This window comes from Pseudophryne corroboree, chromosome 2, assembly GCF_028390025.1.
Source record: "Pseudophryne corroboree isolate aPseCor3 chromosome 2, aPseCor3.hap2, whole genome shotgun sequence".
In the NCBI taxonomy this organism is placed as follows: domain Eukaryota; kingdom Metazoa; phylum Chordata; class Amphibia; order Anura; family Myobatrachidae; genus Pseudophryne; species Pseudophryne corroboree.
In genome coordinates this window covers 16565392-16579533 of record NC_086445.1, presented here as the reverse complement: position 1 = coordinate 16579533, position 14142 = coordinate 16565392, and the positions used below count along the sequence as shown (strand labels likewise).

At 54.5% G+C, this 14142-nt stretch overlaps 1 protein-coding gene across 1 annotated transcript in view; it reads right to left on the bottom strand.

Moving 5' to 3' along the window:
- The window catches only part of CHRNA10 (cholinergic receptor nicotinic alpha 10 subunit), a 121617-nt gene extending 108407 nt beyond the window's left edge, over nt 1-13210 (bottom strand). The window contains exon 1 of the mRNA XM_063950858.1: nt 12924-13210. Within this exon, the coding sequence (XP_063806928.1) occupies nt 12924-12969 (46 nt within the window). The 5' untranslated portion in view covers nt 12970-13210. The remainder of the gene's footprint in view (nt 1-12923) is intronic.
- Nucleotides 13211-14142: the final 932 nt, after the last annotated feature.

Below are 14142 nucleotides of genomic sequence, written 5' to 3'. Positions count from 1 at the left end.
TACTCAGAAACTGCAAAGAATTATTTAGTAGCAGTTCTGCTAATCTTTCGTTCGCTATTCTGCTAAGCTAAGATACACTCCCAGAGGGCGGCGGCCTAGCGTGTGCAATGCTGCTAAAAGCAGCTAGCGAGCGAACAACTCGGAATGAGGGCCATTCTCAGTTGGCTTTGACTAGGCCATTCCAACACATTTAAATGTTTCCCCTTAAACCACTCGAGTGTTGCTTTAGCAGTATTCTTCGGGTCATTGGGGGTCATTCTGAGTTGATCGTAGCTGTGCTAAATTTAGCCTTTCCCCCGCAGAAGTGCAAAGGCATCGCACAGGGGCAATGCCTTTGCACTTCAAGAGTAGCTCCCGGCCAGCGCAGCTTTAGCGTGCTGGCCGGGAGCTACTCATCGCAGCCGCTGCGGCCCATCCCCCATTCAGTCCGGCCACGCCTGCGTTGGCTGGGCCGCTCCCATGAAACGGTGGCCAAACGCTGCCGTTCCGCCCCCTCCTGCCCAGCGACCACCTCTGCCTGTCAATCAGGCAGAGGCGATCGCAGCCCTGCTACGGACTTCGGCAGTCTGGCATGCGCCGGTGCACTACGGCACCAGCGCAGTAGAGACCCATTCGCTCAGCTGCGACAAACAGCAGCGAGTGAACGGGTCAGAATGACCCCCATTGTCCTGCTGGAAGGTGAACTTTCGTCCCAGTCTCAAATCACAGGCAGATTGAAACAGGTTTTGCTCAAGAATATCCCTGTATTTAGCACCCTCCATCTTTCCCTCGACTCGAAACAGTTTCCCAGTCCCTGCTGCTGAAAAACATCCCCACAGCATGATGCTGCCACCACAGGGTTGGACTGGCCCACAGGGGTACAGGTGAAACCACCGGTGGGCCCTGCTGCCTGGGGGCCCTCCTCCTGCTCTAAGGATCAGGTTCCAGACTGTGCTGTTACTAATCTAGTACATTATCTTGCATGCACTACAGTATTTACTGTATACACTTATCTAGGGGACCAACACTTGCAAAATGGTTAGGCAAACCCATGTGGTAGCTGGGCACACCCCCCTCTGTAGACTGGCCAGACCCCTAAACATTGGCCCCTACCACTGCATCCCCCGGTGGGCCCTACATGCCCCAGTCTGACACTGTGCCACCACCATGTTTCACTGTGGGGATGGTGTTCTTGAGGTGATGGGATGTGTTGGGTTTGCGCCAGACATAACGTTTTCCTTGGTGGCCGAAAAGTGAAATTTTAGTCTCATCTGACCAGAGCACCTTCCTCCATACATTTGGGGAGTCGTCCGCATGCCTTTTGGGAAACTCAAAACGTGCCTTCTTATTTTTCACACTAAGTAATGGCTTTTTTCTGGCCTCTCTTCCATAAAGCCCAGCTCTATGGAGTGTACGGCTTATTGTGGTCACATGCGCAGATACACCAGTCTCTGCTGTGGAACTCTGCAGCTCCTTCAGGGTTACCTTTGGTCTCTGTGCTGCCTCTCTGATTAATGCCCTCTTTGCCCGGTCTGTGAGGTTTGGTGGCCGGCCCTCTCTTGGCAGGTTTGTTGTGGTACCATGTTCTTTCCATTTGAAGATGATGGATTTGATGGTGCTCCGGGGATCATCAAAGATTTGAATAATTTTTCTCTTACGTCCTAGAGGATGCTGGGGTCCACATTAGTACCATGGGGTATAGACAGGTCCACTAGGAGCCACTGGCACTTTAAGAGTTTGAGAGTGCAGGCTGGCTCCTCCCTCTATGCGCCTCCTACCAGACTCAGTTTAGAAAATGTGCCCGGAAGAGCCGGTCACAGCTAGGGGAGCTCTACAGTTTCTCTGGTAAAAGTTTTTTTTAGAGTTATTATTTTACAGGGAGGCTGCTGGCAATAGCCTCCCTGCTTCGTGGGACTAAGGGGGGGAGTAGTGTCCGCCCTGCGGGGTCTGAGCCACTATCTCCACTGACAGGACACTGAGCTCCTGAGGGGATCGAACATTCCCCCACCACAGGGGATCGCTCACCCCAGCAGCATGCCGTCACCCCCTTACAGAGCCAGAAGATCAGTGGCGAATTAATCACCAGCCCCCCTAGCAAGCGGGGAGCCGGTGTGAAGATGGCGGCAACAGGGTAGGGAGCGCAGTACTAACTGCGCTCAGGGGCTCAGCGGTACATAGTGCGGCGCTGTGAGGAGCGCCCTGAGACAGCGCCTATACCCTACACTGGTCAGCAAGCCTGTCAGGGTCCCAGGATCGCTGCCAGCACAATTCCTCAGGCCAGTATAATCTTCAGAAGAGCGGGAAGACAGCGCCATGTAAGGGGGCGGAGCTTCTCCTCAGAGCGGATCCAGCAGCGTTCAGCGCCATCTTCCTGCCTGCAGAAGCGCTTACAGGGAGAGCTGTCCCTCCAAGTCAACTCCAGCTATCTTGTACGGTACCAGGGGGTTGTAGAAGGGGGGTAGGCTGTATAAAGACTGTAGTTTATTAAGGTACACAGATAGCGCTGGTAGTGTCATTAGTTCTACCTTAAAAAGCGCTGTGTGTGGGTTGGCTCCAATCTCTGTGTCTCTCTGTGGCAGGAAACTGTGTCTGTGCTGCAGAAGAGGTTTCCTCTCAGGAAGGATCCATTCCATGCACACAGGATTGTAATGCTTTGTCTCAGATCCCTATTGTACAACCAGAGTGGTTAACTTCTATTAAAGGAATGATCTCTCAGATCTCTACTAGGGTAGCTAATACTGAGACTGAAATTCAGGTGTTGAAGAAGTCTATGGCAGTTTGGTCAGGCTCTGGTCCTATTCCTGCAAAGCCCCCTGGCATGTTCCCACAGAAACGTGCACTTGCCTAAATCATGCAAGATGACACAGATACCGATTCTGATACTTCAGACGGTGACGGGGATGTGCCGAGGGGGGCGGCATCCCTTGCAAAGGGGGTGCAGCTCATGAGTGAGGCCATTAGATGTGTTAAACATTAATGACACCACACCTGAGCAGGTTGAGGTGGCTTACTTCACTGACTATAAGAAAGCCTCGCTAACCTTCCCTGCATCTAAGGAACTAAACGCTATATTTGAAAAATCCTGGGAAAACCTAGAGAAAAAATTCCAGATCCCAAAAAGGGTTCTGGTTGCTTTTCCCTTCCCTGAGGAAGATAGGAAAAAATGGGAAAACCCACCCATTGTTAACGCATCTGTCTCCAGACTGTCTCAAAAAGGTGGTTTTACCTGTCCCTTGTTCTACCGCGTTGAAAGAACCGGCTGATCGTAAGATTGACACTACGCTCAAATCCATATACACTGCTTCAGGAGTGGCCTTAAGGCCTACTATTGCCTGTGCATGGATTTCTAAAGCCATAGTAAAGTGGTCAGGCACATTACTAGGGGATTTGGATGCAATGGATAGTAGTGACATTGAATTGTTTTTACGTAACATACAGGATTCTGTGGGGTTCATGGAGGAATCCATGAAAGACCTGGGTACGCTGACTGCACGGATATCCTCCATGTTGGTATCAGCTCGCAGGGGACTCTGGCTACGCCAATGGTCAGCAGACGCGGTATCCAGGAGAAGTGTGGAGAACTTACCCTACACGGTCAGGCTCTATTTGGGGAAGCAATGGATGCGTGAATTTCCACGGCAACCGCAGGTAAGTCACCTTTCCTTCCCTGTGCTACTCCTTCTACGAAGAAACCGTTTCTTCAGCTGTGCCGCAGTCCTGTCGGACCGCTAAGACAAAAAGCCCAAGCCTTCTACCACTTTCTTTGGAGGTGGTCGGGCAAAATCGAAAAAGTCTAAACCTGCAGGCTCCCAGGACCAGAGACCTGCTTCTGGTTCCTCAAAATCCTCAGCATGATGGTGGACCTCAAAGCCTGGAGGACGGGCTGGTGGGTGAGAGGCTCAGACGTTTCAGCCATGTCTGAGTGTCATCCGGCCTGGATCCCTGGGTACAGGATACTATGTCCCAGGGGTACAGACTGGAGTTTCAAGAACTCCTGCCTCACCGATTCTTCAAATCAGGCTTGCCAGCTTTGCTGACAAACAGGGTTATCCTACAGGAAGCCATCCTAAAATTGGGGAAAATCACAGGTCATTGTCCCAGTTCCACCTCGTATACAGAACAAGGGTTATTATTCAAACCTTTTCGTGGTACCGAAACCGGATGGTTCGGTCAGAACAATTTGAATATTCCAAATGGAGTCTCTCAGAGCAGTGATTTCGTGTCTGGAGGAGGGAGAGTTTCTGATATCCCTGGATATCAAGGATGCATACCTCCACATTCCGATTTGGGGCACTACCATTCGGCCTCTCCACAGCACCGAGGGTGTCCACCAAGGTGATGGCAGAGATGATGTTTCTCCTCCGCATACAGGGGGTGAACATAATCCCATATCTGGACGTTCTGCTGATAAAGGCAGCGTACAGGGAGAGGTTGTTGCAGTCCATTGTTCTCACGACTCATATGCTCAGGGAACACGGTTGGATCCTGATTTTTCCAAAATCACATTTGGAGCCGACCAGGTGGTTGTCTTTTCTGGGAACGATACAGAAGTGCAGAGGGTGTGTCTTCCGGGGGAAAGAGCATTGGGGATACAAACACTGGTCCGGGATGTCCTGAAGCCAGCCCGGGTTTCGGTTCATCAGTGCATTCGCCTTCTGGGGAAGATGGTGGCCTCTTACGAGGCTCTACAGTACGGAAGGTTTCATGCTCGGCCCTTCCAACCGGATCTCCTGGACAAGTGGTCGGGATCTCATCTACACATGTCGCCAAAAGCCAGGATTTCACTCCTCTGGTAGCCACAACTACCTCACCTTCTGGAGGGCAGCAGGTTTGGGATTCAGGACTGGATCCTTCTAACCACGGATGCAAGTCTCCGGGGCTGGGGCGCAGTCACTCAGGTGAAAACCTTCCAAGGACGGTGGTCAAGCCTAGAATCCAGCCTACCAATATACATTCTGGAACTAAGAGCAGTCTACAACATCTTCTCCAAGCGGCCCATCTTCTGCGAGATCGAGCCATTCAAGTGCAGTCGGACAATGTGACGACAGTGGCTTACATAAACTGACAGGGCGGGATGAAGAGCAGAGCTGCAATGTCAGAGGTAACAAGAATCATCCTCTGGGCAGAAAAACACGCGTTGGCGCTGTCAGCAATCTACATTCCGGGAGTAGACAACTGGGAAGCGGACTTAAGAAGAACAAGTGTTCAGGCGATCCTCATTGCTCCGGACTGGCCAAGAAGGGCTTGGTACGCGGATCTTCTGGATCTACTGCTAGAAGAGCCGAGGCCTCTTCCTCTTCGGGAGGACCTGCTGCAGCAGGGGCCGTTCGCTTATCAAGACTTACCACGGCTACGTTTGACGGCATGGAGGTTGAACGCCAGATATTAGCTCGGAAGGGCATTCCGAACAAGATTATTTCTACCCTGATACAGGCTAGGAAAGGAGTAACGTCTAAACATTACCATCGTATTTGGAAAAAATATATATCTTGGTGTGAGTCCAAGAAGTTTCCTACGGTGGAGTTTCAACTGGAACGGTTTCTCCTCTTGCTGCAAGCAGGTGTGGATATGGGCCTGAGGTTGGGATCCCTACAGGTCCAGATTCCGGCCCTATCCTTTTTCTTTCAGAAACAGTTGGCTTCCCTCCCTGAGGTTCAGACTTTTCTGAAAGGGGTTCTGCACATCCAGCCTCCCTTTGTGCCGCCTACGGCACCCTGGGATCTTAACGTGGTGTTACGGTTCCTCCAATCGGATTGGTTCGAACCTCTACCGGCGGTTGAGGTCAAGTTTCTCACGTGGAAGGCGGTCACTTTGTTGGCCTTAGCTTCTGCTAGGCGTGTCTCGGAGTTGCGGGCTTTGTCTTGTAAGAGCCCCTACTTGATCTTCCATGAAGATAGAGCTGAGCTCTGGACACGTCAGCAGTTCCTTCCGAAGGTTGTGTTGGCATTTCATATCAACCAACCTATTGTGGTGCCAGCTGTGACTGACTCCTCAATTTCATCAAAGTCCTTAGATGTTGTAAGGGCTCTAAAAATCTATGTAAAGAGGACTGCTCATCACAGAAAATCGGACTCTCTGTTTGTCCTGTATGATCCCAAGAAAATTGGGTGTCCTGCTTCTAAGCAGACGATCTCTTGCTGGATCTGGATCACTATCCAGCGTGCGTATTCCACGGCAGGCTTGCCGTGTCCTACGTCTGTTAAGGCCCACTCTACTCGTAAGGTGGGTTCTTCCTGGGCGGCTGCCCGGGGTGTCTCGGCTTTACTGCTTTGCCGAGCGGCTACTTGGTTAGGGTCGAACACATTTGTTAAGTTCTACAAGTTCGATACTTTGGCCGCTGAGGACCTGAAGTTTGGTGAGTCAGTTCTGCAGGAGCCTCTGCGCTCTCCCTCCCATTCTGGGAGCTTTGGTACATCCCCATGGTACTAATGTGGACCCCAGCATCCTCTAGGACGTAAGAGAAAATAGGATTTTAATTACCTACCGGTAAATCCTTTTCTTGTAGTCCGTAGAGGATGCTGGGCGCCCGCCCAGTGCTTCGTTTTCCTGCAGGGGTTATCTGATTCAGTACTGCTTAGTTCTTGGTTTAGTACTGTTTTGTTGCTTGGTAAGTAATCTTGTTCAGCTGTTGCTGATTTTTCATGCTGATTAGCTTGGTTTGCCTTGTGTGTGAGCTGGTGTGAATCTCGCCACTATCTGTGTAAAATCCTTCTCTCGAAGTTGTCCGTCTCCTCGGGCAATTTTCTAGACTGAATCTAGTAGGAGGGGCATAGAGGGAGGAGCCAGCACACACTCTCAAACTCTTAAAGTGCCAGTGGCTCCTAGTGGACCCGTCTATACCCCATGGTACTAATGTGGACCCCAGAATCCTCTACGAACTACGAGAAAAGGATTTACCGGTAGGTAACCAAAATCCTATTTTTATAACCCAACTCTGACTTGTACTGCTCAACATCTTTGTCCCTGACTTGTTTGGAGAGCTCCTTGGTCTTCATGGTGTGATGCCTCTTGCTTAGTGGTGTTGCAGCCTCTGGGGCCTTTCAGAAAAGGTGTGTTTATAGTGACAGATCATGTGACACTTAGATTGCACACAGGTGGACCTCATTTCACTAAGTATGTGACTTCTGAAGGTAACCAGAACTTTTGAGGGGCTTAATAGCAAAGGGGGTGAATACATATGCACATGCCAATTTTCAGATTTTTATTTATAAAAATTCTTTATGTAAATTTTTCTCATTTCTATTCACCAACTTAGACTATTTTGTACAGATCCATCACATAAAATTCAGATTAATTTTTTTTTTTTTCTGAATTACAGGGTGTAATGTAACAAAATAGGTAAAAAGCCAAGGGGGGTGATTACTTTAGCAGGGCACCGTCCCTAGCACAGGGTGTTATAGTGAGCCCCCCCCAGCCTTGCTGGTCCGGCATCCAGTGCTGAAAGTTTAATGGCCTGGCTTCCATTCCCTGGATCACCTCGCTGATGACATCTCAGAGACTTCGCTTACAGATCAGGACGGCAGTTGCAGCGCTCAGGCAGAGGATGGGAGGCCACGCTCGATTGAATTACAACTAATTCAGAGATGTAAGGGGCGATTGCAAGATCCCAGATACCTGACACAGGAGATTCCACAAGGGTGGGATCTGTTACAGGTGTTGGCGGAAGGGTGTTAACCCAATCATGGCCCGGAGGGGACACTGTAACACTGCACCGGGACAGGGGTCCTGGACCTCTCCCAGGACAGATACTATGGACAGTATATTCCTGATAGGAAATGACTGCTAAAAATAATCACCATCCATCACCGGATACCTAGAGCTGGTGCAACAGCACACTCCGGCACTGATGGGTTAAAGCTGTCTCTGATGGTCAGGAGAGGCAGAGATTAACTCTTTCCTGCCCGCAGTGGAGTAAACGTAGCCTCCCTCTCTCACTGTCTTTTGCATAGTTATATACCGTCTGTGGAATATATATATATATATATATATATATATATATATACACACACACACACACATTTATATATCTACATATATATATATATTACCATTAGTACCATTCTTACAACTATCAGTGATAATAGAACCGTATTATAGAGGTTATGGGACACATTCTTTGCACCCACCATGTAGGTTACATTCCCTGCGCTGAACCATGGACACAGCTGCACACAGTGTCACACTGCACTGAGAGCTCTATATCTGCCCTCTCCCGTCATCTGCCCCAGTCCCAGGAGGCTCCTCTCCCATCATCTACCCCAGTCCCAGGCAGCCCTCTCCCATCATCTGCCCCAGTCTCAGGCGCCTCCTCTCCCATCATCTGCCCCAGTCCAAGGCAGCTCTTCTCTCATCATCTACCCCAGTCCCAGGCTCCTCCTCTCCCATCATCTGCCCCAGTCCCAGGCAGCTCCTCTCCTATCATCTGCCCCAGTCCTAGGCACCTCCTCTCCCATCATCTGCCCCAGTCCCAGGCGCCTCCTCTCCCATCATCTGCCCCAGTCCCAGGCACCTCCTCTCCTATCATCTGCCCCAGTTCCAGGCACCTCCTCTCCCATCATCTACCCCAGTCTCAGGCGCCTCCTCTCTCATCATCTGCCCCAGTCATAGGCAGCCCTCTCCCATCATCTGCCCCAGTCCCATGCGGCCCTCTCCCATCATCTGCCCCAGTCCCAGGTGACTCCTCTCCCATCATCTGCCCCAGTCCCAGGCAGACCTCTCCCATCATCTGCCCCAGTCCCAGGCGGCTCCTCTCCCATCATCTGCCCTAGTCACAGGCAACCCTCTCCCATCATCTGCCCCAGTTCCAGGAGGCTCCTCTCCCATCATCTACCCCAGTCCCAGGCACCTTCTCTCCCATCATCTGCCCCAGTCCCAGGCAGCCCTCTCCCATCATCTACCCGAGTCCCAGGCACCTCCTCTCCCATCATCTGCCCCAGTCCCAGGCAGCTCCTCTCCCATCATCTACCCCAGTCCCAGGCAGCTCCTCTCCCATCATCTGCCCCAGTCCCATGCACCTCCTCTCTTATCATCTGCCCCAGTCCCAGGCAGCCCTCTCCCATCATCTGCCCCAGTCCCAGGCACCTCCTCTCCCATCATCTGCCCCAGTCCCAGGCAGCTCCTCTCCCATCATCTACCCCAGTCCCAGGCAGCTCCTCTCCCATCATCTGCCCCAGTCCCAGGCACCTCCTCTATTATCATCTGCCCCAGTCCCAGGCAGCCCTCTCCTATCATCTGCCCCAGTCCCAGGAGGCTCCTCTCCCATCATCTGCCCCAGTCCCAGACAGCCCTCTCCCATCATCTGCCCCAGTCCCAGGCAGCCCTCTCCGTTTATCTGCCCCAGTCCCAGGCAGCCCTCTCCCATCATCTGCCCCAGTCCCAGGCGGCTCCTCTCCCATCATCTGCCCCAGTCCCAGGCGCCTCCTCTCCCATAACCTGCCCCAGTCACAGGCACCTCCTCTGCCATCATCTACCCCAGTCCCAGGCAGACCTCTCCCATCACCTGCTCCAGTCCCAGGCAGACCTCTCCCATCATCTGCCCCAGTCACAGGCGCCTCCTCTCCTATCATCTGCCCCAGTCCCAGGCGGCTCCTCTCCCATCAACTGCCCCAGTCCCAGGCAGACCTCTCCCATCACCTGCCCCAGTCCCAGGCACCTCCACTCCCATCATCTGCCCCAGTCCCAGGCAGACCTCTCCCATCACCTGCCCCAGTCCCAGGCACCTCCACTCCCATCATCTGCCCCAGTCCCAGGCAGCCCTCTCCCATCATCTGCCCCAGTCACAGGCGCCTCCTCTCCCATCATCTGCCCCAGTCCCAAGCAGCCCTCTCCAATCATCTGCCCCAGTCACAGGCGCCTCCTTTCCCATCATCTGCCCTAGTCACAGGCGCCTCCTCTCCCATCATCTGCCCCAGTCCCAGATGGCTCCTCTCCCATCATCTGCCCCAGTCCCAGGCGCCTCCTCTCCCATCATCTGCCCCAGTCCCAGGCGCCTCCTCTCCCATCATCTGCCCCAGTCCCAAACAGCCCTCTCCCATCATCTGCCCTAGTCACAGGCGCCTCCTCTCCCATCATCTGCCCCAGTCCCAGATGGCTCCTCTCCCATCATCTGCCCCAGTCCCAGGCGCCTCCTCTCCCATCATCTGCCCCAGTCCCAGGCGCCTCCTCTCCCATCATCTGCCCCAGTCCCAAACAGCCCTCTCCCATCATCTGCCCCAGTCACAGGCGCCTCCTCTCCCATCATCTGCTCCAGTCACAGGCAGACCTCTCCCATCACCTGCCCCAGTCCCAGGCGGCTCCTCTCCCATCATCTGCCCTAGTCCCAGGCAGCTCCTCTCCCATCACCTGCCCCAGTCCCAGGCAGCCCTCTCCCATCATCTGCCCCAGTCACAGGCGCCTCCTCTCCCATCATCTGCCCCAGTCCCAGGCGCCTCCTCTCCCATCATCTGCCCCAGTCCCAGGCACCTCCTCTCCCATCATCTGCCCCAGTCCCAGGCAGCCCTCTCCCATCATCTGCCCCAGTCCCAGGCGCCTCCTCTCCCATCATCTGCCCCAGTCCCAGGCACCTCCTCTCCCATCATCTACCCCAGTCCCAGGCACCTTCTCTCCCATCATCTGCCCCAGTCCCAGGCAGCCCTCTCCCATCATCTACCCGAGTCCCAGGCACCTCCTCTCCCATCATCTGCCCCAGTCCCAGGCAGCTCCTCTCCCATCATCTACCCCAGTCCCAGGCAGCTCCTCTCCCATCATCTGCCCCAGTCCCATGCACCTCCTCTCTTATCATCTGCCCCAGTCCCAGGCAGCCCTCTCCCATCATCTGCCCCAGTCCCAGGCACCTCCTCTCCCATCATCAGTCCCAGGCAGCTCCTCTCCCATCATCTACCCCAGTCCCAGGCAGCTCCTCTCCCATCATCTGCCCCAGTCCCAGGCACCTCCTCTCTTATCATCTGCCCCAGTCCCAGGCAGCCCTCTTCTATCATCTGCCCCAGTCCCAGGAGGCTCCTCTCCCATCATCTGCCCCAGTCCCAGACAGCCCTCTCCCATCATCTGCCCCAGTCCCAGGCAGCCCTCTCCGTTTATCTGCCCCAGTCCCAGGCAGCCCTCTCCCATCATCTGCCCCAGTCCCAGGCGGCTCCTCTCCCATCATCTGCCCCAGTCCCAGGCGCCTCCTCTCCCATAACCTGCCCCAGTCACAGGCACCTCCTCTGCCATCATCTACCCCAGTCCCAGGCAGACCTCTCCCATCACCTGCTCCAGTCCCATGCAGACCTCTCCCATCATCTGCCCCAGTCACAGGCGCCTCCTCTCCTATCATCTGCCCCAGTCCCAGGCGGCTCCTCTCCCATCAACTGCCCCAGTCCCAGGCAGACCTCTCCCATCACCTGCCCCAGTCCCAGGCACCTCCACTCCCATCATCTGCCCCAGTCCCAGGCAGACCTCTCCCATCACCTGCCCCAGTCCCAGGCACCTCCACTCCCATCATCTGCCCCAGTCCCAGGCAGCCCTCTCCCATCATCTGCCCCAGTCACAGGCGCCTCCTCTCCCATCATCTGCCCCAGTCCCAAGCAGCCCTCTCCAATCATCTGCCCCAGTCACAGGCGCCTCCTCTCCATCATCTGCCCTAGTCACAGGCGCCTCCTCTCCCATCATCTGCCCCAGTCCCAGATGGCTCCTCTCCCATCATCTGCCCCAGTCCCAGGCGCCTCCTCTCCCATCATCTGCCCCAGTCCCAGGCGCCTCCTCTCCCATCATCTGCCCCAGTCCCAAACAGCCCTCTCCCATCATCTGCCCCAGTCACAGGCGCCTCCTCTCCCATCATCTGCTCCAGTCCCAGGCAGACCTCTCCCATCACCTGCCCCAGTCCCAGGCGGCTCCTCTCCCATCATCTGCCCTAGTCCCAGGCAGCTCCTCTCCCATCATCTGCCCCAGTCCCAGGCAGCCCTCTCCCATCATCTGCCCCAGTCACAGGCGCCTCCTCTCCCATCATCTGCCCCAGTCCCAGGCGCCTCCTCTCCCATCATCTGCCCCAGTCCCAGGCACCTCCTCTCCCATCATCTGCCCCAGTCCCAGGCAGCCCTCTCCCATCATCTGCCCCAGTCCCAGGCGCCTCCCCTCCTGCACCTCTGGGGACAGCACCAGCCTTTGCCCCCCTGAGTCAGGTAACAGGCGTGTAACATGCATGAGACACATATGACACACAGGCTGCATGTCCTGATTGCAGTGATAGCGCAGTCTGACTGTACATGTAATAATCACGCGTGTGCCCAGAAAGCAGCATCATGTGACTTCCATAGACACAACCTGTCATTGCAGTGCCCCAGTTCCCTGCTCATGTGATCCCTACGTTCCCTACATGCTCCTGGCCCCTCACCTGCCCCCTATACACCAGGAATATTTTACTGAGAACATGGGAAAGGTTGCAGAATGCCCATTGTCTTCCCCAGAGGGGTGTGCGCAGCGTGCAGGGGCGTTTATGTAGATAACTAACAGCAGAATCCTCAGTATTGCAGTATATATAATAATAACACTTCCACCTCCTGACACTGTCCCTGTCACTCCTTCCCTTCATCACAGCCCATTCCACTACATGCCACCGAATCCTCCTGCAATGCATGCAGCCGTCAGTAAATGCACAGTGCTGACAGTCAGTAAAATAAGAAGCTGCATTTGCTCCAGTCAGTGAAACATAAGTTTCTTATTAAAGAAATGTTTTTCTCGTCCCCTGCCCATCTCAGTGCCCCCCACCAACATTGCCACATGTAACATCACCTCTTGCTGACAACCTGTCAGTAAATCTCCCCAGCCCTGGTACGGAGACACCCCCAGGCACTAGCTGACAGATGCAGGGTTAATATAATACACATGTGAGCGGACGCCTGCACAGTGATGGATGAGTGAAATGGGCTCAGCCCCGGTCCTAGATGAGACAATGGAGACTGAGCACTCACCTGGCAGGAGGGAGAGACAGCAGCTGAGCAGAGACAGGAGTTTCATGATGAGCCGGGTGCAGGTCAGATCCCTGGAAGTGCTGTCAGATGCATGCCCCTCGGAGCCCTGGCAGTGGGACAGATGGTCACACACTCAGCGGAGTGCCCGTCACTCTGCCACTGTACCCCAGCATGTCCTGAGTGTCCTCCCCCTCTCTAATGGTTATTCCTGCTCCCCTCACCACCCATCCTGTGCCAGTCTCTGCTGCTTGTGTCACTGCTCTGTCCTCACGCTGCTTCACTTCTCTGCCCCCTCCCAAATATCCCCTCACTCCTCCTGCTCTGGCAGCAAGGCCAATCCGGGAATCCGTCACCTGTGTGCCTGTCTCTCACTCCTACAGCCTAGCCTGGCATCTCCCAGTCCCCTGACCTCCTGAGCGTGTCTGTGTTCCTGTGTTCTCCTCCACACATCTTCCTTCTAGTATTCTGCAGCAGTCTGTACCTCTTCACCAGCGCTGTGTGCCCTGGACTGTGCCCTGGACTGTGCCCAGACTCCGCAGCTCCTCTGTCCCATCTCCTGCAGGATCTCACGTGTGCCCCTTTCTCCCTGTCCCCATCCTGTGTCAGGTCTTAGTCTCCAGGAGAATCCTTCTGTGCTGTGACCATATATCAGTGTTTGCCTTAGTTTATGTCTTCATGGAGCGTTCCCTGGTGTTACTGCTGATTTCACACCTCAGCTCCACCAGCGTCCCTTAGTCCTCCTTCCTCTGCCCGAATGCCCCACCATCACTCCCCTGTCCGAATGTCCGAATGCCCCACCATCACTCCCATGTCCAAATACACCACCATCTCTCCCCTGTCCGAATGGCCCACCATCACTCCCCTGTCCAAATACCCCACCATCTCTCCCCTGTCCGAATACCCCACCATCACTCCCCTGTCCGAATGTCCCTCCATCACTCCCCTGTCCGAATGTCCCTCCATCACTCCCCTGTCCAAATACCCCACCGTCTCTCCCCTGTCCGAATACCCCACCGTCACTCCCCTGTCCGAATGTCCCACCGTCACTCCCCTGTCCGAATGTCCCACCGTCACTCCCCTGTCCGAATGCCCCACCGTCACTCCCCTGTCCGAATGCCCCACCGTCACTCCCCTGTCCGAATGCCCCACCGTCACTCCCCTGTTCTGGTCTCTCAGTCATTGTCACCACACACACACACACTGTTACACACACACACAC